The 26,582-nt window shown below is 34.2% G+C and overlaps 1 protein-coding gene across 26 annotated transcripts in view; it reads right to left on the bottom strand.

Annotated features, from left to right (window-relative positions):
• Window positions 1-26,582, bottom strand: part of LOC128155947 (voltage-dependent calcium channel type A subunit alpha-1-like) — a 110,657-nt gene that overhangs the window by 61,171 nt on the left and 22,904 nt on the right. For 12 of the 26 annotated variants that reach the window (XM_052817858.1, XM_052817861.1, XM_052817863.1 and 9 more), the window contains exons 1-2: window positions 12,662-13,632; window positions 12,140-12,395 (exon numbers count right to left, since the gene is read on the bottom strand). In XM_052817858.1, the coding sequence (XP_052673818.1) occupies window positions 12,140-12,395; window positions 12,662-13,337 (932 nt within the window). In that variant the 5' untranslated portion in view covers window positions 13,338-13,632. Of the gene's footprint in view, window positions 1-12,139; window positions 12,396-12,597; window positions 12,617-12,661; window positions 13,641-16,318; window positions 16,374-26,582 lie in introns of those variants that run through there. The other 14 variants (XM_052817849.1, XM_052817853.1, XM_052817854.1 and 11 more) reach the window with 6 other exon arrangements.

Here is a 26,582-nt window from a genome sequence, read left to right as displayed (position 1 = left end):
GGAATATATAGCAGATCAATTTTTGTACAGGACGACAATAATTCAATTTTGCTTCAATTAAACATTCTCAAAGGCTTTCCCCACAAAAATATGGCTAACAGAAATTTTAAAACCGTAGTTTTTTCGTCATATTAGTAAAAAATAACATTTCCGTAAAAAATAAATTCAGCATTGAAATGCAGCTCAAAGATAAGCTTGTAAAGTTATAGAGGTGACTCGGCCATATAACACACCTGCGAATGTGTTCGAACGTTGTCTTTATCGTTGTTATGTCTATCATAAATCCAGAGGTAGTCGAATGAAAGGTCACGTGACTAACTTCGAGACGAGTCCGATATTAATGCAGTTCCTGCGAAATTTCGAGTGGAAATAGAAGTGCTCGAATCATATTCTCTAATTAAAAAATGTAAGTATTGATCTTTTTTCATGTCATATTTTACTCTGATTCTATGATATATGTTAAAAAAGGAAAATGAAAGCTGAAGGATAAATGTTGTTTTTAAAACATCTACCGGTCATAAGTACTAAAACGATTAAAACGGTGACCTTCGGAAACAAGAACAAAAGAGAGAGAGAGAGAGAGAGAGAGAGAGAGAGAGAGAGAGAGAGAGAGATGCACATTATATCTTAAATGTAATCTTTACTTACGCATGTACATGTATATTATAATATCTTTGGATTTGTTCAATGTAAACATTTAAACAAATAATTAAGAATAAAAGAAATTAACGTTTTTGGGAATTGATTTTCATCAACTCTCCTATGCAGTTACTCTGGCAAACCGAAAGTGAAACAGTATTTGGACCTAAGCACAAATCATCACCGCTGACAAGAGTTAGTTCTTGAAAATAATCGATAAATTCGATGCAATGTACGCTGAAGTATTTTTTTTAAAGGAAACTTATTTATAAATACCTAATAAATTGTCAGATTTTAAAAAAGTACGAACAATTTAGAAGTTTTTTGCAGTCGTATGTATTCCTACGCCAGAGTTCAATATACAATGTAGTCTCGTTCAACCATCGGCTGTCTCCGTACTTCTCCGACAAGCAGAGAGCCAGTCTATATTTAGAGGTCGCACCATCAAGCTATCACGTGACCTGGTATCTTTTACTTGTCGGAGATTAACGGAGACAACCGAGCATCTGGTTGAACGAGACTAGAGTTCATTATTGGTTGGATCCATACACTTTTGGAAATATTTCGAATACCGATACATAGTTTGATGAAATCAATTCAATTTTTAATATCACAACATGATTTATAAGAGGTTTTCTCGAAATTCTTGTCGGAAAAGTCCGAGAATCCATATTATAAAAATGTGCGTAATTCAAATAGAGATTATAAACTACTTGCCAAGCAAAATAACATAATAATTCGTTGATTTTAAGATAAATAATAATCGATAAAATCAACTCCCGTCAGTACTTCAGTACTTTGATTTTTTGGTATGTTATACTTATCAATTCTAATTTTGGTTTTTTGGAGAGAGAGAGAGAGAGAGAGAGAGAGAGAGAGAGAGAGAGAGAGAGAGAGAGAGAAAAAAAGGGGGTATATTTCATATTACCTGGCATGATGCACAGGCTTTAAGATTTCCTCATTGTCCAATAGTCCCTCCAAATATAACATCGTTTGTCATAGAAAAGAAACTTGTGATCCTACTTTAAATTGGCAATTATAGATAATACAATTGTTTATTATTCAAACCAATGAAATTGTTCTGTTGTCCCTCTGTTAAGCCTTAGGAAAATATTTGAAATGAAGATGATTATTTCGATGTATCATAAACCCATTGTTGAGAGCTCTTGATAGAAAAGTGTGCAGCGATTTATTACGGTCTATACAATTAATTTTATTTTTTTTCACTGATTTTAAATAATATTTATGCTTCATTTAACAATAATGATCACATGAATGATGTAAACTTTGTTTGAATTTACCATATATATATTTTGTTTCAGCCATAATGTCATATGAAATTTTCAGGAATACATGATGCTGAAATGAAATTCCATGGATGAATTATATTACGTGCCCTAAAAAGTTTTAATGGTACATTCAACGATTTCAAAGTCAATTTTTGAATACTTTATCCAATATTAATTGCCACATCTATAAAATTTTAAGCCCTAACGCGAACCGTAATCAACTATGTGCCTTAAACAATTACCATTCCGATATTAGTTTTATACACCAGGTAACATAAAAAATCCAATGTGTTTTTGTTTTATCACTAATAAAATATAAGCATAAAATTATGAACGACAGCGTGATATTCGAAATCGTCATTGATAAGGTGAAAAGAAGCCATGGGTTAAAACATATTAAACAGCAAGTACATGTATGAACAAATGCATTACAAAGGCATGTACACATTTAGCATCTTTCTAATTGAAGACGAAAAAGCTCGACGACACCTTGAATGATAAAAACTAGATGAATAAGCTGGGGGTAATCCAATAGTGATCTCGTTAGTCTTATTGTCTGAGAGATTATCTTGGGACGTAACTGGCTAATTGCTAGACCCCTGAACTGATAATCAAACAGGGATCAATTAATAATTAATAACATACATGAAAATTTGAACAAATGGCGTGTAGCGGTTTACTCGATGAAATCCTAAATTATGCATGGATTCTCTTTTCCAACGATTCTAAGAAACAACTTGTAATTGAGGCGTTCAATTTGTTTTGGCACCGATCTTGAGTTTCATATAATGTCAAATCATTTTGTAATCATTAAATTTTTGTTTGTTGTCAACATCCAGCGCAAATAGCCTTTGTATCAATTAGCTCTTCTGAGGCATATTATAAAACGGTTGTGCATTGTTACTTTTGAATTAAATTTACATATAGGTCTGGTACCAATTGTCGACATATGATTGTGCTATGTGGGTCGGGTAGTACAAGCCTATAAAACACTAACTAAAGGCTACGCTATAGAGTTTGTTTTATTCTGAGGTTTCCTTCGGGCAAGTAAAATTGTTGCGAAGTTTTCCTGTTTGGATGGAGAAGTGTTAAGACAGGATCAACTATGTACAATGATTTTGTCGTGTTTCTCGCAATTCACCAAAAGGCGAGAGATTAGCAATAATCTGTACACCCAAAATCACGAAATATGAAGGCGTAAATGGCTGAGGAATTACCACTTATTTTTACTCCCCCACAAATTGCAGTTGGGTTTCCCTCAAACAACAGAAATTGTATGCTTGAAAGCAGAATCTGATGATTGATTAAAGGCAATACAAACACAAGTTCCATGCAAACAGTCATATCTATATCTCATAATCTAAGGCATCTACCATTCTTGTTTTAATCTCTACCCTTTTCCATATATCAAACTCCTGGAATAGGGTTACATGTTTTTCGGGTGTGAAGATAACCTGCTGTAATTCGTCTACTAAATGATGAAGATGAAAGGTCACAGTACGGCGATAACAAAACAGATGACTATACAATGGTTTCGACCAAATGATATAACGATGATGGATCGAATGAAACCAGATCCTGATGCTTCGATAATATTGATCAAGAGCTGAAGTCTATTGCTAATTTCTTTATGATCTTTACACATAGGCAAGGAGAAGGAACCGTGGTTTGAAGAAGGAGTGCGAAGGTTTTACAGCTACCTCGAGACCATAGGCACGGAACAGTCCGTCACGATAACAAAATTCATTATGGCCCCGCCATTGGTGTCTGCACAGTTTGCAACGGTATTTGGTCTAACAAGATCAGCTCTGACGATACCAATGTCCTGCACTGACAAATTCTAATATAGTTTGAGCGGGTTCGTAATTTAGCTTTAAAGGTTTATATATATTAAATGATATTCCATTTCATTTTGAGATGATAAAACAGTAGAAATATATATTTTTTTAGTCCCAACGATGCACCTAACTACACAGTTATCCAAAGGTACTATGATACATATACTTCCTCACCCCCTTTATTCTTGTATTTGTTGAAGGGATACTTTCCTTGTTTGTGGATTCCTTTACATCTCATCTATATCACGATTAGGAATAAGAGATTGCCTTCCCTCGGGTATATTAAAATGTAATGATTTTTTCTACATGTATTTTGGTAGTGTTGAATGATTACATCAATCGAAATATGAATGAGACAGACAGAACATTAACATATTTTCAAGAAATGCAGCCAGTAAATTTTGTTTCAGAAGAAATGTGTTCATCTAGTACATGAATCCTAACTTCAGAAGAATTAACACATTTCCAAAATATACAACCAGTAAATTTTGCTTTAGAAGAAATGTCTGTTCATCTAGTACACGATTCCATACTTCAGAAGTGTGTGCTATAGCTTGGCATTAGATATCACGCAATATAACGCACTCACGCCGAAACACAAAGTGCAATTGTGTTCAATACCTATGGAATAATGTTCATTTCGTTCCTCTTCTCAATAAATATTGACCATAGTTATGTAGGAGGATAACTTAAAATGACGTTCATGGCTGAATAACACAGATAAAAGTTGCATGGTCAAAGTGTAAGATTATATGGGGGTTTTTTTCGCCGAAACACAAAGTGCAATTGTGTTCAATACCTATGGAATAATGTTCATTTCGTTCCACTTCTCAATAAATATTGACCATATATAGTTATGTAAGAGAATAACTTAAAATGACGTTCATGGCTGAATAACACAGATAAAAGTTGCATGGTCAAAGTGTAAGATTATATGGGTTTTTTTTTCATATTTCAGAGATAATCTGAAATACCGATACTAAAAGTATCTGATTAATTGGAGGTTTCAGGCGCATAGTTAAAAAGTGCCCCGATCAAGTAATTAGCTTCAAACTTCCCTCAATGTCATGAAGTTAAGAGATTTTAATCGTACCAACAGCTTCGTTGACCGGGGAGCAATTTTTAAAAAAATATTTCTTTGGAGAAGATTTCCAAAGATAAAAGCGTCTTTAAGCACTTTTTACGATGTGCTTTATTTTTTCTCAAAGTACTTAAAACCCTGAAGTATATGTACAATGGGATTCACTTAATCTAGAAACACTCCCTATTAGCCCATCTGTACATTCACATCTGTCAGAGATGTATATGATATAAAACGAATGTCTGGAAAAAATAAAAAGCTATTGATCGCAGAGCATTCACTTTTATTTTGCTATTCCTTCACGAGCAAATTGATTTCTTCCAAAAATATACGATATCTCTGAAAAATGATTAATTTATTCAATATTTATTGTAGTAGTGATGAGAAATATTGATGAATTTGGGTACTTGGTGTATCTAAGAAAATAAAGAGGGACTGGCAAAAGAGAGATTTGTGACACTGTATGTCAAAGAGAGTCAAAAGCATATTTCAAAGCGAGGATCCTTGTAGCCTTCCATCAATTATCTGCAAGCTAAGAACTTCGATCACGTCAGGAAAGACATCCATACCCTCGAGAAAATCGGAATTCAGATCCAAGATGAACATCCAGACAACCTGGATGTGCAAATTAAAGTAAAAAACCATTAACTGGAAGTCTAGGATATTGAAGACCTTACAACAAAATGTCTATTTAGACTTAGAGATACACTCAGACATTGCGAAAATGGGAAGATTAGGTCCTGACATATCTATAAAGGCACTCCGGATAGGAGCTATTGATTTTCTATTGCATGAAACAGAAGCAAAAGTGCAAAATAAATAAACCAACTGCAAAGAGGATCCAGTAAAGAGTGCAGGGCTTACTGATATTGATTTATTAATAGACCACCAGTGAATAATTGTTAAGATCAGCCTGAAAAATTAATTTTTGCTAAAAAAATATTAATCTTGCATTGAGGCGACATGTTTTGTATAAAAAGAGGAGAATTTGGTAAATCAACATGGAGTTTGCTATTGTCGTTTGCTCGATCTTTAGGGGGAAACGGCTGTTCAAATGTCTCATACAAGGAAAGCTTAACATGATAAATGAATCCTCTATTGCTCAACTTATCTTGAATAGAGAGAATTCAAATAACACCATTGGAGAGGCCCAGATCACGGGAATTCCGATCTACGTCATTGACAGGCGGGAACTTCTCCTAACGACCGTTTAGCGGCCTTAATGACCGACGGAGAGAAAAAACGACTTGGGCCATTCCTTGAAGTCGTTAGCAAGCAAAGTATTTTCTTCAGCCTGATGAGTTTTTCTTTCAATTTACTTACAAGATTCATCACTGATACGAGTGTCCGAAAATCTATCTATTTATCATTGTTCTGCACTGAAACAAATACAGTTGCAGTTTTAAATGTTATTATCAATTTATTTCAAAAATAATTTTACGATGTTAAAAACAGCTGTAAATTTTGATTAGGATAAAAATAATTTCAAATTGATCGAATTTCATTTCACATAGATTACATTCGAGATAAACTTTCTTTGGGAGCAAAACAACACGTGAGTATTGCAGGAAAAATATAGAGGATCGCGACTGGGATCGACAATCCGTTACAATATTCATACAGTGACATCTGTATTGTTTCAGGCAAACAATCGATTGTATATCTGAGGAGTGAAGAGAGAGAGAGAGAGAGAGAGAGAGAGAGAGAGAGAGAGAGAGAGAGAGAGAGAGAGAGAAATTTGTGTTATTAATATGAATCATTAAAACAAGTGGAACGATTCGGAAGCTTTACTGTCGACTGTGTATTGGGCTAAAATGGATTAAGCTTGATCCTTATGCGACGGACTGAACTACCAAATTGCATCTCCCTCGTTGTTCCTTTATAGAATTTCCCATTATGACTGACTGACCTTTCCATGAAAAATATTAGCGTGGTATTTCAATCGAATTTCAGAAACGGACATTAAAGACTACATATTTAGAGGAGGAAATATACACCCTCCAAATGTTGCATTCATGGATAATAGCCGTAGTCAAGCACTTTGTTTTGTTTTGTTATTTAGCGTTCCATCAATGCACAAATAAAGCATGTGTGCTTGAGCATAGTAAACCGACTCTACATAAAAAAACTAGGGTGCATTTTGAAGATTCACTTGAGCATACACCACCAGTTAGGGGATGCATGCTCTCTTTAATGGCGTTCTCCATTGATAATGATAAATGTAATGGCTAATAAAACATTGATGAGATTGATCGCCATGACCAGCAAGTAAGCATATTTAATAATTTAATGACCCCCCCCCCCCCCAAAAAAAAAAATAAATAAATAAAATAAATACAAGCCCAAAAGAAAAAAAGCCAACATTATGACATCAAGATACAGAAGAGAAAGCCAGTAATATTACATGTAATTGCAATTGTTGTTTTACATTGATGCAAATTCATGACCTGAGATGAAGCAATATGTGGTATGATTTAAATTACTAGATGTATAAACTGCAAACTAAAAATTGGGACTAGTACAGAAGCCTTTAGAAATGTCAAATCTTAAATGTAGGGAGTTCCTAGCATTGAAGAGTATAGCAGAGGTTATTATTGGAGTGTGCGGGGGTAACAGCTGTTAGATGATCTAATAATGACGCTAACACGAATGATCTTAATCAGATTCTTATGAAATTTGTAGGATGAGTTTGTCACGATGGTTGTCCCCTTAAGACTACATAAGCAAACAACTCATTGTGCGTACATTCTGTATCTTCATCATCCAGAAAGGCTGCTCTTGGATAAAAAAATCTATCTTAAGAATTTCAATTGAATGTTAAAACTTAACTCTTCTTTTACAGATTGACATGTATGCAAAGAAATTGCCGAAAAAAAAATACCGAAGGCAATTCTATAATGATATAACACTTTGGCTATTCACTCAGAAAATATCTCTTTTACGAATTCAGTTGCAATTGATTCAAAACGGGCAGAACCTTACACCAAGAACGTGTGTTCATCCAATATGCAAAACTTGGTACATCAAACCATGCAAGTCATAGATACAGAATTTATGACGTCATCAAGTGAGAATTATGCCACGTTGTCCTACATATGACACTGAGAAAGCGCTAGTACATGTGGTATCTAATTTTGGGGTAACGCGAAGTTAAAGCGATGTCAGCGGAATATTTCCATGGCGACATACATGTAATTCTATAGAAAATGCTGGTTTGACGTCAATTTGTCCTATCGCCCAGAGACGTTTATCCTTATCAGGTGTCAATCCTACAGAAAATGCTTCGTTAACTTGCTCAAAATGCAATACACCATGTATAAAACAAGCATTATCGAACACTCGCTTTGTTTTACACTGTAAGATACATGTATACAAACAATGTAAAATAGTGTGTCGATATTTTTGTCATGTGGGATTGTAGTATAAGATTTCTAAGCAACATAAAACGAGATTTAAAGATACGATCCAGAATTACATTTGATCCATTCTCCAATGATAAAAAAAGATAACAAAATCAGTGCTAAAGTGTTCGGAACTTGTAAACAACGACGAAAAATTGCAAAATTATTTCGGTGAAAAACGATTGCATTGAATGACTATTAATCACGCAAAAAGATTCCATGCTTGTGACAGAGCAATCAATGAATGCGTGGGAGGGGACGGGGGTTGGATCAATCGGACACAAAAGCGCAGATACGGTGCAACAATCTTTCCATGACGCTATGCGATTTCTGTCAGTTTGACGGGTTAGCTGTTTGTTTATGGAAATTATATCACAGGCGTAACATTAGAGGAAATCAAATCTCGGAGAAGCAGCACTTTTCGAACTTCATCATCTAATTGACTCGGTCTTTGCAAGATCGAATTGGATGCTATGTTCAATCTTTATTGTATGTTGTCCTCTTGTATCACTATGTTTGGTTAGAGTGAATAAACTGAACTTGAACTTGATAACAGAAATGCACGACAAAAGAGTTACCAATGCCTTATGAACAACCAAAAAAAAAAAAAAAGAAAAGAGACAACCCCCCCCCCAAAAAAAAAAATAACCAAAAAACAACCCCCTCCACCCCCCAAAAAAACAATAAAAGAGGACACTGTCTTGCCGTTATAAAATAATACATGTATCACTATGTTTATAAGATACGGATTAAATATTCACTCTAGGTTAAGGGGCCATACAAAATGTAAAATGACCACTTCGCGCGTACATTTTATCATCTATAACAATTCCTTAATGACTAGTCTAAAGAAAGTGTGTAACTGTTGTCTAGTTACTGGTAATTATCCAAAATTAGTGGACTGATTGGCTTGTAACAGTTCTTCATGAATGTGTACTAGTATATAAATGATAAATATAAATAGTACGTGTACATTTTTTTAAAAGGAGGGGTACAAACCCTTTCCCTTATGCCTTTTGGTGATAATATACGTGACTGCGTGCTTGAATCAAAAATAAAATAACAAAATACAGCCAGTATAGCTCTACTTAGGGGCAGCTCCCACGTTCTGGTGTCACAGCTGTCGCAAAGAAGTTTTTAACTACTTTAATAGGGCTTGTTAAAGAAGACTTAATAGTATTTCATCAAGGAAATGTCTAGTCTTTGAACACTATTTGCTGCATCGCTTAAAAGAGGGAATATAAAATCGCATTTTGTAAACAATTTTGCCTTTCGGCTATCATTAAAACACAACCTTTAAAGGTATCATAGGAATACACGTATTCTGAGGTGGATTTTCTTTACACAGAACATTCATATATAGGTTATTGGCATTAATTTCAAGTGATTCTACGCTAATTTCTCTGTTTACATTTAAATGAAAAGAGAAAATTTCGGAATCAGATAAAATTAATAGCTTGACAAAGGGGAATCACTTGAAAATCTAATTATTCAGATTAAATGCTTCCAATGATTAAAGTTTTACAATCGTTAGTTTTCGCTGTAAGTATCGGTGTTGATGTTTAGGATTTCCTTCACTCTCTAAGCAAAATAAATAATTCCCAGCCTAAATTCAAATCAAAACATGTGTACGGGGCCTGACCACTTAGTTCTAATCCCCTTGTCAGATTTTGCCACGTATGAAAACCTGGGGTAAAAAATTTCAAAAACAGTCTATAAATAATAATTGAAATTGCAAGACGATTTAGAAGGGTAAACGCTCGAGCAGTTTGATGCACACGGAGAATGAACAACATTCAACGTGATATGTGGGGTAAAAAATTTCAAAAACAGTCTATAAATAATAATTGAAATTGCAAGACGATTTAGAAGGGTAAACGCTCGAGCAGTTTGATGCACACGGAGAATGAACAACATTCAACGTGATATGTGGGGTAAAAAATTTCAAAAACAGTCTATAAATAATAATTGAAATTGCAAGACGATTTAGAAGGGTAAACGCTCGAGCAGTTTGATGCACACGGAGAATGAACAACATTCAACGTGATATGCTGGTTGTTATCTCCATCGAGCTAACTTGTACTGATTAATCTTGCACCCCCTTATCATACCGACTTATGAATGTTTGATGATCAAACTGGCGACTTACATAAGAAACACATTGCCTGTTTGTCTGTCCGTCAGTCAATTTGTCGATCTTTTATAAAGCTTAGTCATTTTTCATTGACTTCATAAATATCGGCCATCAAATAATTAGAAATGACCAAGATTAAAACTGACGATGCATGTTTATATTCTATGTAATAAAGGAATTATACATGTTCATTGTGTCGAACGAAGTCTGAATTAATTATGAAACCAAAAATAGCTAATGAATTTGAAAATTCATACATATAAAACTGACTCTAAACGATCTCTTGCTATAAAATGCGATTGATCCATATCCCTTTTTTCATTCTTAGAGCTGACAATGTACAGAAATTCACCATAAAGCTGGAAGTCCCACAAGAACATTATTGATTCAGTAAAGCAACCGACAAACTACCGGGGAACAGAATTCCACTGGAGATTTTGGGGTCGCTATTACTTATTACTTTTAGCATCGTCCGCCACATTACTTTTTTACTCTGACGATGATTCAGCTTCTGACATACGTTGTAATAAACTGACTAGGGAAATACCTGCGAAAAAACTAAAATACTGTACATAAGCAATCAACATGAAGAAACGAACGCGGGAAATGAAATCAATGGAACCCGACGTGTCATGCCCATTTCTCATGTACATTGTACCATGGACTTGTCGTGGAAGAAATACGTCTATTTGAGACAAACGAAAGGTCGTCTGGATATCACGCGAAGTAGTCGATTCATCCTGGAGCAATAACCAATAAACGGAATGACGATTGGCCCTGTGTCACCGGGTCCTTGGATCGATACTCGGGACAGTCTGGTGACAAACTGGTGTATGCCGTGAATATACCGTACACTTCATTTACATACTGCACCAACTTAATGAGTAGAAAAATCGTTTATTTTAGGACCAGAGTGTGGACTTTATGACCAGTTTCCGAGATCTGAGAATATTATGCAATTCTATGAGGCAATCTCAAGAAAAATACCTTTCTAAATATAGAAATACGACATGTCTTTGTGTCAATTATATGCAAAGTGAATGCACCTATGCAACCCTGTAAGATCGATCCATATGTTTATGAATTAGTAATAATATGTGTATGGTTACGAAACGATCAATAAAAAGCAGGAGTTCAGAACATGACAAGAATGGTAACTCGAACTCCACTCCCATCGCGCGGTAGAGAGGATTCTATGAAAAAGATTTTTGGATCATTTCGCATTTGATCATTTCGATTTCATCTTTGGAACTCGATTCTTCTAAGTTCGAATAATAGATCTAATGAACAGGAAACAAAATTGTTCTTACCTGTCTTTATCAATTTATACAAGATTATCTTAGTTTCTAGACCGACATATTTTAAATAAATCTTTTTTATAATCCTGTCTACAACCATACTTTCACACCAACCCTTATTTTTACAGCGCGACTTTGAAAACGCCCGCAGAATAACTTTCGTTCGAAGTTTCATGTACAAATGGTTATTTACAAGTTATTTAAGGCATGGCACAGTTGAAGAAGATTTCGCTCCGTTTTAATTTCGCCCTTACATACGTGCATGTGTATGTTTGCATATGGAAATTTAATTTTTTTTATAAAAGAAGAAGGACTTTTTTACGATCTCTAGTGGCTGTGTCTTAGACTCGCTGACAATTATATTTTGTTAATTATAGTAAAGAAAAATAATTCAGAGCGAGATTTGGGTAGTTGCACTGATAATTACGACTATGTGAGTACATGTACTATCGTACTTACTCGGGGTAGTTTCTGACTGTTTTGAGTCTCGTTTGGAGTATGGCACATGTTCGGTAGTCTGAGGTGTCCACTGCCCGCCGCCGGGTGGGGGGAAGTCGAGGCTTGTTCTCATCCTCCTCATTTACCTGCTCCAGGTGTGAAAACATGGACGGTGATGCGGCAGGTGTTGCTAAGGAGGCCCGGCGCCGCTGGGACAGGTGGCGGCTTCCGGTGGCCCCGATCATGTTTTGAGCCTTGTAGCGGAGCCTAGAGTTTGCTGCAAAATGATATCAATGCATTAGAACATTTATTGCAAAAAAATCACACTTTATCTATTTACAAGCATGGATATGATATATATTGTAGATTGATCAGATTAACATGTTTTATTTCATCTGACTATCTTTCGTGGAATGTGTCACAAATCGTCATTTTATTTGACCATATTTTAAAAAACCTTGCAACCAAGAAATGAATACTCTATACTAGGACAGTGTGTTGGCTGCTGCTATATACAATGTGCATATGTATATGTTGTTTTACCATGGCGCTTAAAATAAATTCTTCTTTCTTGTTTTGTCATGTTTTTCAGCTTTTTCGTTTTCTTTCGTTTAAGAGGATTTTGTTTTCGGAAAGGATCATGGTGATGTTCACTTTGTTGGTGAGAGTTTGTTTCCTCTTCATTATTCAAAAACTTTTTGAGTCGATATGACAATTTTTTAGACCGAATTCGTTCAAAAATATTCAGCCAAGATGTTTTTCTTGCGCCATGTGCTGGGTTAAGTTTTTGCGCTAGTCCCGGTTCTGTTTTAAGATAACTCTTTCCGTTCATTTCAGCTGGCCTTCTGCTACGGCGGACAGAGACTGAGGTTGGAACAGACGACTCTCTTGAAATGTCGTCTGCATCCTCACATTCCCTAAGCCACTTTGCGGCTTTTTGCCTCGAACTCTCCCCTTCATCTTCGTCAAGATCCAATGTGATTTCATCGTCTTCTATTATTTCACTATCGTCTTCCGTAATTTCTTCATCGTAGCCTAAATTGGGGTACCCCCCACTAGCTAACGCCGATTTGTCTTGGTCCGTTATATTTTCACCAGAAGATCGGGATAGAAATGACGAACTTGACAAGTAATTTCCTTTCTTACGTCGCAACTTTTGTTGCTCCATTTCATGCAACTTCTTTAAAAACACTGACCGCGAACCACTTTTCTGCGCCATATTTGAGATATTGCAAAATACACTACGTGAGGCAATAAAATCCAAAGGTAATGACAGTCAAACACTTCACTATTAAGTCGTATCACGATTCTCCTGTTGTGTCACATAAACTTTAATTGAATCATATATCCCGGGCAAAGTTGCTTCAATTTTCGTGATTCCTGATCAGAGATATTCACACTTTGTCATCACACAAAATTTATGCCTATATCCTCTAATATTTGTGTTCTATTATAGTGAAAACATTCCCCCGGTCTTTAAAAATCCCGAATTCACCCATTGAATGAAGGACAAAGACGAGGGTTTTTTTCTTCATGTTCGCAATAATCTCCCACAATATTCGGGTCTTTTAAAGAGACACTATACAATACACTAAATAGCTGCTGTCCGTAACGCAATCAACCAAATAAAGTCAGATAAGTACACCATTTCATTGTGTCTTTTCACATTTTCTATGTAAACTTTCATATACCCAAGCACTGTTGGTAAATTCAGGAAACTATATATTTATTTTAGTAATATTGACTATAAAGTAACTGTCGAACGGTGTATCCACAGCCAGGTTTATGCTGGGTAGAGGCATAATAGAAACTTACAAGCATTTGTCTAGGTCTAATATCATTTTTAAACCGTTGCTCCGATTATTGGGAAGTTATATATAGCGTTTTTTTATGTTATAAAACATAAAGTTATCGCTTATATATCTTCGTGTAATTACAGTTTATGTGAAAAATTGACAGTAAGATGGTCAAATAAAAGGTTAAAAAAAAATAAAAATATTTCAATTTTTGGAAATGAATTTATGTTAGGAGAACGTAGTTTATCGTAGTCTTTCGGATTTTGGATACATTAAAACTTATTACAAACGTACTATAATAGCGTTTTAAATTTGTTAGTAATATTTCCACATAAACAAGATTATTGTCAATAATTCCCTATAGAATTATTTTGAAAATAAACATTCTTGTTTATCCTTGATTTATATTTATACACTTTGTTTTGTGATTAAACAGCTTTATAGTTTTGCCCCGAGACATCAAACAAAGTAACCCACACAAACTGACACGAATGATGTGTCGTTTCTTTTTATATGGAAAAATTTAAAAAAAAAGATAAATATATTATGATTTATAATAATTGTTCTAGATAATTTCCATGCAAACTTATTTAATTAAAAAAAAAAACACCCCTTGTTACAAGTAAGAGTTATCTTTCTTTCTCCAATGCTTCTAATCCAAACCCCAGGAGAAAATAATTTCATTTAAATATTAATTCTCCTTTGATGTTTACTGTATTCTTGTTATATATCTTGATATAATATAAAGTTTTAAATATCAGAATAGATCGTTGAGATTGCGGATCAGTTCCTGCAATTTTACCAGGATTGGCTCAAGCTGCAGATCAGCTCCTGCAAATTTTACCTGCCTTTTTGTACGTGGAAAAGAGGTGAAATTGGCATAAATTAACTTTCCAACATATAGACACACACTACTAGACGAAAGAAATCAGAAACAGTAATTAGACTGCCATGATAAAATATGGTCCCTGTTATTACAAGGTCGTTTAGTCGGCTCTGATAAATAGTTTTTGTTTCGAGCACACATTAACAATTTAATAACCACACAGAACTACCATCTCTCACAAATTGTACATAAAACGGTTCAGGACCGTAGGCAAACGACATTCGGCGTTATCAGTGATAGATTGAACGCCCGTCCAAAAAGACAGAAAGTATCACGCAAAAACGCAATCAAGTCAGACCTGTTAGCTTGGAGTGCGCCAATGCATGTATCTACACCTGATGAAGATGTGTATAATTCCAGGGGATCGTTATTGTACAAAATGTCGCCCTTGTTTAGTAGACCATTTTTTTTCTTCAAAATAATAATTACATATTTAGAGCTGTCTTTTAGTACTGTTAAGATGTTACGATTTTACTTTTTGGCAAATATCGCGAATGAAAAAAAAGTTTTCAGGAATTAAATATAGCATGTTTTACTCTACAGAAAAAAATATAGAGGCTGAGTAAAAAGTGCGCTTTCAGGAAGGCAGAGTTTTTCCTTTGAACAAATTCTAGACTTAAAAAAATTGATCACTCGATTTTCTCTGAAACAGTTACTTGGTAGTTGATAAATTGTGCCAAACACTGACACTAGACAAAGAAAAGCTGGTTCATTTTGACAATCGTACGATTGGTCAAATCTCGTATTCTCATGATAGACTTACATGGATGAAAAACAACTTCGTCTGTGCGCTGAATCATATAGTAAACGTTCAATGTTTGTCTGGTCGAAGTATTTCAATGTGAATCGCCTACTTCAATTAAACTCTTTGGCTAGTTTACTTTTAAAAGGATAAAATTTGATTCTGACTCAATTGTTAGCACCCCCCCCCCCAAAAAAAAAATAAATAAACAAAAAAAAACTATTGCGACGGAAAGCAGAAACAATGACAGGTTGACTGGTTATTAAAATTTCAAGTCGGTTAAAACATTCATGATCATCGCTGCCCCCGAGTTCCTGTGGCTTTTAATTACCAATCAATTTGAAGTAGACTTTAGTCAAATTTTTCAATCTGAATTCGAAGCAAAAACTCATTATAAAAAAGGAACACTTTTATGCAATATGCAATCACTTTTATTTCCCTCGAGATTCAAAATTTTTACCTCATACAATAAAGAATGTTATCTAATATAAAAAAAATCAATTTCGAGTAAATTAGCGGAAAAATGATCAGTTTAATTTATATATGACATGTTGTTAAAACTATTAGTTAATTAAAGAATTTCACGTATGACGGTTTTTAACAATTTATAATGATATGATGCATTAGACAATGATACAATGATTCTATAAGCCGCATCGCTTTTTGGATAGCAGAAACATTCGATCAAAATCATCGGAATTGACCGAAAATGGATATTTTTTCCGTATTTTGAAAATAAATTTATCATAACGCAACCCTACTTTCAATGCCCTTACCTCAAGTATTGCATGGGGAACAGTGTTCAAAAATCCTATAGTACTATTCCAAGCAAATTCGTTCAAATGAAATACAAGCCCTGCGAAGACAGCAAACATCATATGATATTAGCACTTTGATACGGCCATCAAGTAGTTTCGCCGATTTGGAACAATGGGTGTTAAATGCAGTCCGCATGCAAAAGAAATGGAGAAGCAATAAAGAAACTGAGATAGAAAATGGCTTTTTTGGAGCTGGTTGCCATTAGGAAAACTTGATGTACCCTCACGATGTTGTTTAGATATGAGTTGAGTCTCCAATTTTTCTATTGATTTTACAGGTGATGACGGATATAGAGAAATAAAAAGCAAGTGGCCGTCAATTTGAGACATAACATTGTCTCAGGAAATTTATCCTCTCCTGCTACATAGATCCAAAAAAAGGTAAATATGGATGTGATAAGACATAGATTACTCAGAAAAAAATCCCCAAGATGACAAGTAAAAATACTTTTTTTTTGGTTTGGGAGGAAATCAGCAAGGTCAAACGACAATCCATTAAAAACAACCGGTCCTTAAACAAAACAAACATGATTTCCCCACAGAAAAGATCATTAGATGTTTCCGACCACTGACTGAAACCAATTACCAATCTCCAGGTTCTGGACACCATCTATTGATGCAACATAAGGGAATTGGATTGCATGTACATTTTAAGCCCTTGTTTGATATACGACAATCGTGCATCTGCCGTTAGCCTTTGAAGACAGATTTTAGTTCACCCGGGATGCTTATGAAAGTATGCGTTGCCCAAGGGTAAGATTGTTAATAGATGGCAGTAACGTTTTCCCAAATTAGTTTTCGTTGTCGGTTTGATAACTAAACGGGTGTTTGATCAAAACAAGGTAACCTGTGGTTAACGGATGCCATATCTGCAAATGGCCAAGGTAATAATATTTGTAGGATACACGGTAGCATTACTGCCGAGGTCTTCTCAGTGAGCATCGAGAAATCGCGTGTTCAGTACCATAGGTATACTGGTTATAAATGATGTTCGATTAGATATAAAATACAATGCGAGAATGTATACTTTACTTGAATAAAATCGGCGTGACATGGAATAGATTTTTTAAATCTAAATTGACCGAAATTAAATGATTTCGTAGATTACTACAAGTTCTAAAATGTGATCTGCCTATTCAAATGATTAGATATTGCCCAATAACTAGAGGATGTTGCTGATCTTATACCGTGCTTGCTTGATTCACAAAAATAAATACTTTGATTAGGTTTAAAGTAGCATTCATTTATTGATTTTTCCTTTGATCAAGGTTTAGTAAAGAAAACATTTTGGACTCTTTTGGAAATAAACAGCAACCGGGACGTCATTCGATAAGAATAAAAACTGGAGCCTAAAAGCCGTAAAATGCACATCAAACCTTTCTCTCTTCATGATTTGATTCTAGGAACAATTAGTAGAACATTGAATATTGTTAATCTATATTGTTTACGTCGGATGGACGACTTTTAAGCTAAATTTATGACTTATTAAATCGGCATTAAGAAAGGGAAGTAGAATTGTATCCACAATGGTTAGTGTAGTTCCACAAAAACAAGAGGAGGAAATATCAAATACTTAATGTCCGTCAGCGAAATGTTCTATCCAATATTATCGGGTAAAATCTGTCTGGAACAGAAAATTGGGTCAACTTTATCGAATTATTATATATCAATTATGCAGCTTCAATTTAACATTCCGATCAGGCCTAGGTTATTCGGAACGAATTTATATAAAAGAATGGCTACTCAGACTTGAAAAGAGTATATTTGACAAAAGGTATATGAGACAGGACCAAAAAAAATTCAATATATATTCAAAATAGTTAAACTGATTACTTTTGTTTAAAAAATGAATTATATCCTTATGTTTATAATGATTGGTATTATTCATATTACCAAAACTTGAAAGTGATAATTATACGAAAGCCTAATTGTCAAATAATGGAAAACCCTTACCTAAATAAATAACCATAAATAAAATTGTAAACTCCTTGTCTGACTGCATAAATACACGAATGAGGTTTTTCTACATATGTACAGTTACTTTTAACCAAGTTAAATAGAACTGCCCTGCTAAGTCAAATTCTTTATTCCCTCTTGACTTGGGCTATTTAAGAAGGTGACATGATAGGCTTTTATTGCAAGGAGAACCAAATTAAACACGACCAAAACACAATAAGTTCTCCATTAATTTCATTGCGGAGATTGGCCATTTTATTACGTAGGGGATATATTCCTGTTCAGACATCGTCTGAGATACAGAGAGTAGACAGTTTATTGACTAAACACCGTGATTAATTAAATGCTAACGTTTCTTCTCAAGAGAGCCGGTTGATGATGGTTTTAGAATTGTTTGGGGATGCTGTAAAATTAGAAGCAAATTCAAGGAAATTTGTTGCAAGTAAAACATTAATCTCCGATGATGGACAGTAATACTGCATTTATATATCGGTCACAAACAGATAAGGCTTAAATAATTTTTGTTTACAAAAAAATGAATTTCTTTATGGATACAGTTAATATTGTAAACGAAAAAAATTATCAACGCTGCTTTGAATTATATGACATGAATTTGTATATGTTTCAAAATAAAACCTGTCAGGTGTTTGACGGGTACATGTAAAACATAATAATAGCACAATATGAAACAATGGCATTTAGTCAACTGAATGTTTTGATCAACTTACTGATAACTAAAGATCTGTAAAGTGACTGAACGACAAAGCCGCAGAACTATTCCGTTCGATCACCTTTTCCACGTTAAGGTCACATTTCAGTTGACTGAATGGCAAAGTATCATTCTACATTATGTAAATTTTGTACTTTCTTATAAAACTCGGGATTGCATTCAGTGCAATCAAGTGTACACTGGTAAGAATATGTAAAAAGGGAAATTAAATCTCGGTCACCCATTACTCAGCAGAAAGACCGCCGTATTCAATGAAGAAAAAAAACTCTGTTAATGACTTAACAACTGCAGGCGCATATGGAAGTGCAAAGACGTCCGACAAGGAAGAACAGAAAATACAAAGTAGCTTTGGAGACAGATTTAAGATCGTACATTTTAGAATTATTTATATTACGTAGAAGCTTGGATATGACGTGGTCAGTAAAACGGACAAGAGCTGTGGATGTTGAAACAAACATAGAAATTACCTGGATGAAATGATTTATAGTTTAATGTATTGCACAAATATATTTCTAATATGCTCGAGCTTTCCTATCCTAGATATTGAAAATGCCTCCTTACACACATAAATCAAGCAAGGCAACATCACAGGAAAGAATGAAATAACCAATCGATTGGAACAATGACAACAATAAAATTTGGATTTTTTTTCATTTTCTTCTTTATGTTAAAAAATTCTCACTGGAGATTCTTTTAGAGTTGCTTCGAACGCAAATAACTTACATGAAGATGTTTTATGGACTCTTCTAAACTGAAGAAAAGTGTTTTTTTTCAAGATCAGACTTTGAAAATCATTTAGCACAAATGTATACATTTTGAGTCAAACTTAATCTAGTATTACGTTATCAGATTTGTGTTTATGTCCTTTTATCCCATTTAACCCAAATGCACACACAAAAAATTAACTATTTATAACAGCCATAACGTGAGATATATCTAAATAACATTTTCATTGTTTTGTAGGTTTTTTTTTTAAATATTTCTTCTCTTCATTTTCCCAAACATCATTGCTTTAGTTTGGATCCATAAACCATTCACTGCACAATTATACTACAATATGCTGGTGTGTGTTGTTCCAGGAATTGAGGAACCATAATGCCATCGAGGATTATTACGGTATTAGCAGTTCTCTTTTCACTGCTTAGGCCTATGACTGAAAGAGTTTCAAGTTTGTTTCGTCAAAAATATTTTTGAATTACTTTTTAAGAACAAAACTGATGCACTTAATCCAGTGTTGGCCAGATGAACATCCCTTTTAAAAACTAGGCTTATTTATAAATAGAATGACTATAGTAGTAGAGGGTGATCTAGAGGTTTTCTTTGCATAAACTCAAAATACATGACCTACATGTATATTTATACCTGATGTGAAACATACCTTACCAAATTGTGTACACTACTGAACAATCAAGCACGCTATTGAAAACTGAACCGGTAACATAGAAATCCATGTTAGAACATAATTATTTTGCAATCAAAACTTCAACAAAATATAGTTATAAGTATATTAATCCCTAGATTTTCATATTTCCTTCTAAGACAGTATCATAAATGATAAACAAATAATATCCTGTTTCCGGTTAAAGGTAGAACAGCAATTTCATGCAGGAAGAGAAAAAGAGGAAATCACGTTCATAATAGGATTAGATAGATGTCAGCTACTCGTCATGTGGGACTTTGGGGTCGAGCTCTCATTCGCTGGACACTACACGGTGCTAAGATCTTGGAATCAATACTAATAGCCCTTCTATATGTCTTTAGTGTGTTGGTCCCACCGCATTGTGTTGAACCGAAAACCGATCAGCTGCAGTTTTTTCGAGCTAACTTCATTTTCAGATTAAAAAAAAATGATACAAGCAGCACATCATTATTTATTTTTTTCATTTTTTGCGGAAAACATGACAATATCATACTCAATGGTGACTTGTTAATCCCTAGTGCAATATTAAGCGTAATCATTTGGCACTTTGTGCAGACAAATGTTGAAATAAGATCGATGGCATGGGATTCCAGTGTTGTATTAAATTAAACACATCAGTCAGTAGCCCTGGGTTTAGAAATTGTGGAGATTTAAAAAAAATAAATATAACGATATTTACACTGATAAACTAAAGGGCTCTGATTCATCTGCTAGGGGATTGTAAGTAAAACTTAAAGTCGCCTAGTTGAATTCGAATCTCTTCGATACAATTTTCTTGAAAACCATTATTGTTATAACAAGATTTCTTCCGAAAAAGTTAACACAAAAAAACCAAAACTGAACTGCTGGCATATTTAACATTGAAATTAAGTTAAAAGAGATAATAATTCTGCATATCGCGAAATTCAATTCCGCGAAGATGAAGGCTGAATTTGATTTACCATGAAAAACCTTTTGTTCGTCGCCGCGTTAATCAAGCAGAATATTCTTAGGTTCGCTTTCAGGAAACTACGGAATCCATTGCTTTCAAAGTATCAATATTCGACCCCTTATTATAAAGATTAGAGAGAACAGGGTTTGAATTCTACCGATCTCGAGGAGTTGCTAGGCAACCGATAGTTTGCTAATTAGAGACGCACTATCACCTTAAAGATTCTTTTTTATCAGTGTCACTAAGTATACATTAAAAGGCTTCACTAGAATAAAATATACCGATAAGCAAGTCACTGAATGGAATACCTTTGCCAGTGAGTGGATCCTAGCATATTCTATACTGGCTTGAGGCTCTTTACTGGGTGACCTGAATATTCTACAAGCCAACGTTATGTAATTGGAAAACAAATACCGAGTACCGTGGTCTTTGCCTATCCCTGTTATGTGTAATTAAATTAACAAAGGTTATCAAGCAAATGACAGTAATGAACGGAAAATGAGGCTTTCTATTGCACATTTCTTGAATAATAACACTAACAGCCCGAGAGCTATCAAATGATGGGTTGGTTCGGCTGAATCAAGTGACTGCAAAATAAACCATTAAATGTTGTGAGATAGTACTGGGTTGACGTATTTATCGTTAAAAAATGCAATTTTGCGCCTATTTTTCAAAACAGATTTATTTATTAAAATTTTCTATTGTTGAGCGGATGATCTTTATTACCATCCATATAATTACATGTTTTATATGCACGTGTGACTTTACCCTTAAACGTTCTACATGTATGACAAAAGATATACCGCAATAAAGGGTAGTATTGGGGTTGGTCGTAAAGGAGAGAGAGAGAGAGAGAGAGAGAGAGAGAGAGAGAGAGAGAGAGAGAGAGAGAGAGAGAGATTTTCCGGAGTTTTCTGAAAATATCGTCGAATTTTGTCAAGAGTGTATGATTTTAGGTTGAAATTTTCACAAGAAGCCAACCAACAAAACTTTGGTCATTTAAAATTAGCTACGCAGTAATTGGTAAATAAAGCACATTCTAACTGATTTAAATATTCATCACAATACATTTTGGCGTTGACATGCCACTTTAATGGTTTGATGATTTTTTTTTAAAATTGAAAAAAAATGTTCAAAACATTTTAAGCCTGAATATAAATTGACCGCGTAGAAGGTAAGACAAGATAGAACCATTCTAACAAGTCCTTGGACTTTCAGTAGGATGTAACTATCTATTTCTTGCGTCAAAACAAGTTAAAATGGCGTAGTTTCAAGCGAAATATACACCGATTGCGTAGTCTTCGCTTAAAGTAAGAGAAATCTTGTTGATTTCAGAGAGTCATGGCTCAGTGGCCAGTAATGAAATAGACAGGCCTACGTCACATTGCTGTTTGATACAACTACCCAAAGTCCAAGCTCTTATTAAAATGGTTCTACATCCAACTTAAACTTTACACAGGTTCAAGATGATATTTGAATTACTTTAGAGTCAATACACAATATTTGATCCAATTGTTGCTAGCGTATGTCATTGAATAGCAACTGGTATAATGACTTGGCATATTATAATATTCCCCCATTAGCTCAAATGAAGCATTAATTATTTTTTAACATAGAAACAGACAATAGCTTTGTAATCTACAATCGACCTATCATTTGACAAAGTAACATATGTCGTCTCAGCTGTTGCAAGAAAAAAACCCCGCATAAAAACGGAAATATATACCTTGCATAGAATTTGTCATCAATATATCGTACTAAGCGTGTAGTTTTTCGTTACCGTTAAATAACCCTACCCTGATCATTAGTCACTTCCTCTCTGATAAAAACGTGTAAATGACGAGTTTCCTCCACATTAACCAAAGAAATCATAGAGCTGGGTTTTTTTTCTTTACATAAGAAAAATCTTTAAATGAAATTCAATTGCAATACAGCCATCGCTTTACTAAGAAGGTGTATTTGAAGTAAAAAAAAAAAATTGATAAAACAGCTGACGTTGTGCATAGAGGTTTTACGGTGACGTCAGTTTTTGAGATAGTGACGGTTGCGTAAAGTTCTGTTATAAACGAAGCGATACTCGAGAAATAGAGCCAAATTAAATCAAAATAATAGTTCAACCAATACAACGCTAAAGGGCAAGAATTTTTTGTAATTTATTTACTGTTTCAAATTCAACAGGACAGAAAACTTATTCCCGACTGAAATAAATTTACTGCATATACGTATTCCATATCTGTATAATCAACTGTGAATGACAATTACATGACAAAAATGCTATTATTAATTATTCATCCTGTATTGTCTATGTCCCATTTCACACTCAGTAACTTTATGGGACATCTTCCACTGTAAATTGACGGTGCTTTTGGAAAACAAATCAATACCATGGCATTTGATGAGATAGATTGAGTAAAAGTTGACGAAATTAAGTGTGTTTTGCCAATGATACTTAATCAAATTAAACTCCCTCCGCAGCCCTAACTCTAGCTGCATCTAGTACAATATCACGTGTTTACCCAATAAATTAAAATATGGGTCAAGGTCACATATGTGCACCTAATAACCTGTCCAGCCTAATGATTGCGTGGACCTCAGGGTCCACGCAGAAAATATATCAAAGTACTGAGAGTACTGAATGACGGGGTCTTAAAAGTTTAAATTTGTAATTGTTCACATTTTCCTCGAATATGTTCCAAAAATTATGAGTTTGAATTAGTTGTTTCAATCTAGTATGTAAAATTCGGCTTTTTGCAATTGCCTGATACTTTTCTGAATTTTACTAAATTCCGGCCGGGACTGTTCTTCATAATTGTAGAAAATTGACACCGGTATTTTATGTAAAATAAGACCCCAAGGAAAAATCTTCAAAACTACAACTAACCAGGAAAATCAAAACAAATATAATAAGGTAGATAATTTAAATCATTAGATTTATTTAATTTTGTGATCCAAGGGAAAATCCGCAAGTCGGACGTATCTGTTATACAAGGTTTATGAAAACTCCGAAAACTCTCAAACTGCTGAATTACCGAACAAAGTTAACATTTGTATACCGTAACAAACACATGCACCTGACGTTAGAAATATTTCTTTTTACAATAAGACTTCCAAGTACTAAAACAATAAAAACGTTCGCCGCGGTAGCCATTTTGATTTTTTAAACCGACTTATCTGTCACGATTTTCTTGCAGCGATTTAATAAAAATTAATAGGTAACAATACATTCGTTCGCCACTTACTACTTTTTTGTGTAAACTCGTGCATCATCTACACGAATTACGATACAAGAGTTCCTTTTATTAAAATCATACTCCGAATTCAGTCAACTCCTTTTTAAATCGATAAAACTTGAACATGGAGAACAAAAGTGAATGCATCACGTCATATTTTTGGGTAGACCTCTCCTGATTGGCTGTTATATATGTCGTTAAAAAGTAAAGCAAAAGAATAATAAAGACATTAACTGATAAATGCACAGAGATAAGTCAGTTAAATGACTGGTAAGAAAAAAAATAAGGAAGATGTCCAGATCAGTTACTTATAGTGCTCATCCTATCGATTGTATATATTATTTGATCTATTGGTCACCCCAAATGTATAATCTACATAGATTTTGCTTACAATGCATTGTTCAAAATCTAAATTCAGTTTAATTAACTAAAGAGTCAATGAACGAGAAGGCAAATTCAGACTTGTCTTTATTTTCTTTGTACAAAATTCCTTTAGAGATGAACAGCAGTCATACCGCAAGTAGACTGGAAGCCAATGAAACACCTATTTAATATGCAAGACATCTGCGTATAAATAACTCGTCCAGATTTTAACCTCGGCTCGCGCATGAAGTTCGGTATTTTCCAGGTGATAGATTGTTAAAATAAATATCTTCATAGCGGACCTAACAGCTTAACAAGAATAAAGATAAAATGAACTAAGATTATATTCCAAAACTGGATATATACACGGAAACCACACATCGTCCGAATTCCATGTTTTAAACAGTTACTTATTGATACTTATACTCCAGAAAGCATGTTTGCGCATTCTTAAAATGTAGTCGAAAGCTTCTTTCTCTTGTTGAACTTTGATTTTTATTTTACAAACTGTGTGTACATGTGCACAACACGTTTAACCAAGCAAATAAACGGCTTGATGTGATTTCCAAAACAGTTTGAAATAAAACAAGAATTTTATTTTCACTTGCATACGTATCAATAAATTTCTTAAGTTTTAATCCTAGAGTTGCCAATTTTGCAATATATCGTTATTACTTTCGCATAAAATGATCAAACACCTTGCAAAAGTCTTATTGATTCATTGGATAATATTTTGCCTTTTTAGATTTTTTGTTAAACGCGGTCTAACGCATCCGGATTCTGAATAAATTCAATACATTTATCCCTTGCTTCTAATCTCAATGATTTCCAAAATCACACAAGAAAAGAAAAACCAAAAATGTTTTTATCATTAATAAGTTTGTTAACGTATGATCAGCTCGAAACCTCTTTATCCGTCTTTTGATATGTTCAAACTTCGACAATCTGAAGCGCTCTGAAATTGCATCATCAATACCATTATAGTTGACGCAATCTTGAACGCACTGCTAGACAGATAGAACATAGCCGATAAGTTTTTCCTTTTCGGAAATATCCTCTTAAGAGTAGGGTAATTATTGATGATCGGTCTTTAATTTTCCATAATGACTTTTAATGTTGAATTTATGCAAGACGAAACCATTTGTGACTACTTGGCATAGAAATAAGAGGAAACAAATTAATTGCTGGCAGCACTGAGGCGCACGAGAGAGATCTTACTCAACTGTTTTGTTTGAAGCATCTATAATTCACTTTTTAGAGGCTGCACTTTCTCGTAAATAGACCCAGCAAATGATTTATTTTAGCAATATCATGAGCACGAGTCCCCGGATTGGGGGATTCAATGCTGACTATGAAACTACATCAATATTAATTATTTACAAGTCAATTAAGAAATTGGCCTTATATTTGTTGACAGTGACATAGAGAGATAGACAAGACAGAGGGAGATCTTCATTAATAATGCAATATCATTATACCTGTTAGAATCCAGATCGGCACAAAAAGCTGTTACGTAATCTTCAGCCAAGTCGGCAATGTACAAGTCTTTGAATTTCTATTTCGTTCTTTATTTTTAAACAAAATTAATACAT

The sequence above is a fragment of the Crassostrea angulata genome, chromosome 7 (genome assembly GCF_025612915.1).
Source record: "Crassostrea angulata isolate pt1a10 chromosome 7, ASM2561291v2, whole genome shotgun sequence".
NCBI classification, from domain to species: domain Eukaryota; kingdom Metazoa; phylum Mollusca; class Bivalvia; order Ostreida; family Ostreidae; genus Magallana; species Magallana angulata.
Note: the sequence above shows the minus strand (reverse complement) of the source record. Positions and strands in the feature narration are given on the sequence as shown.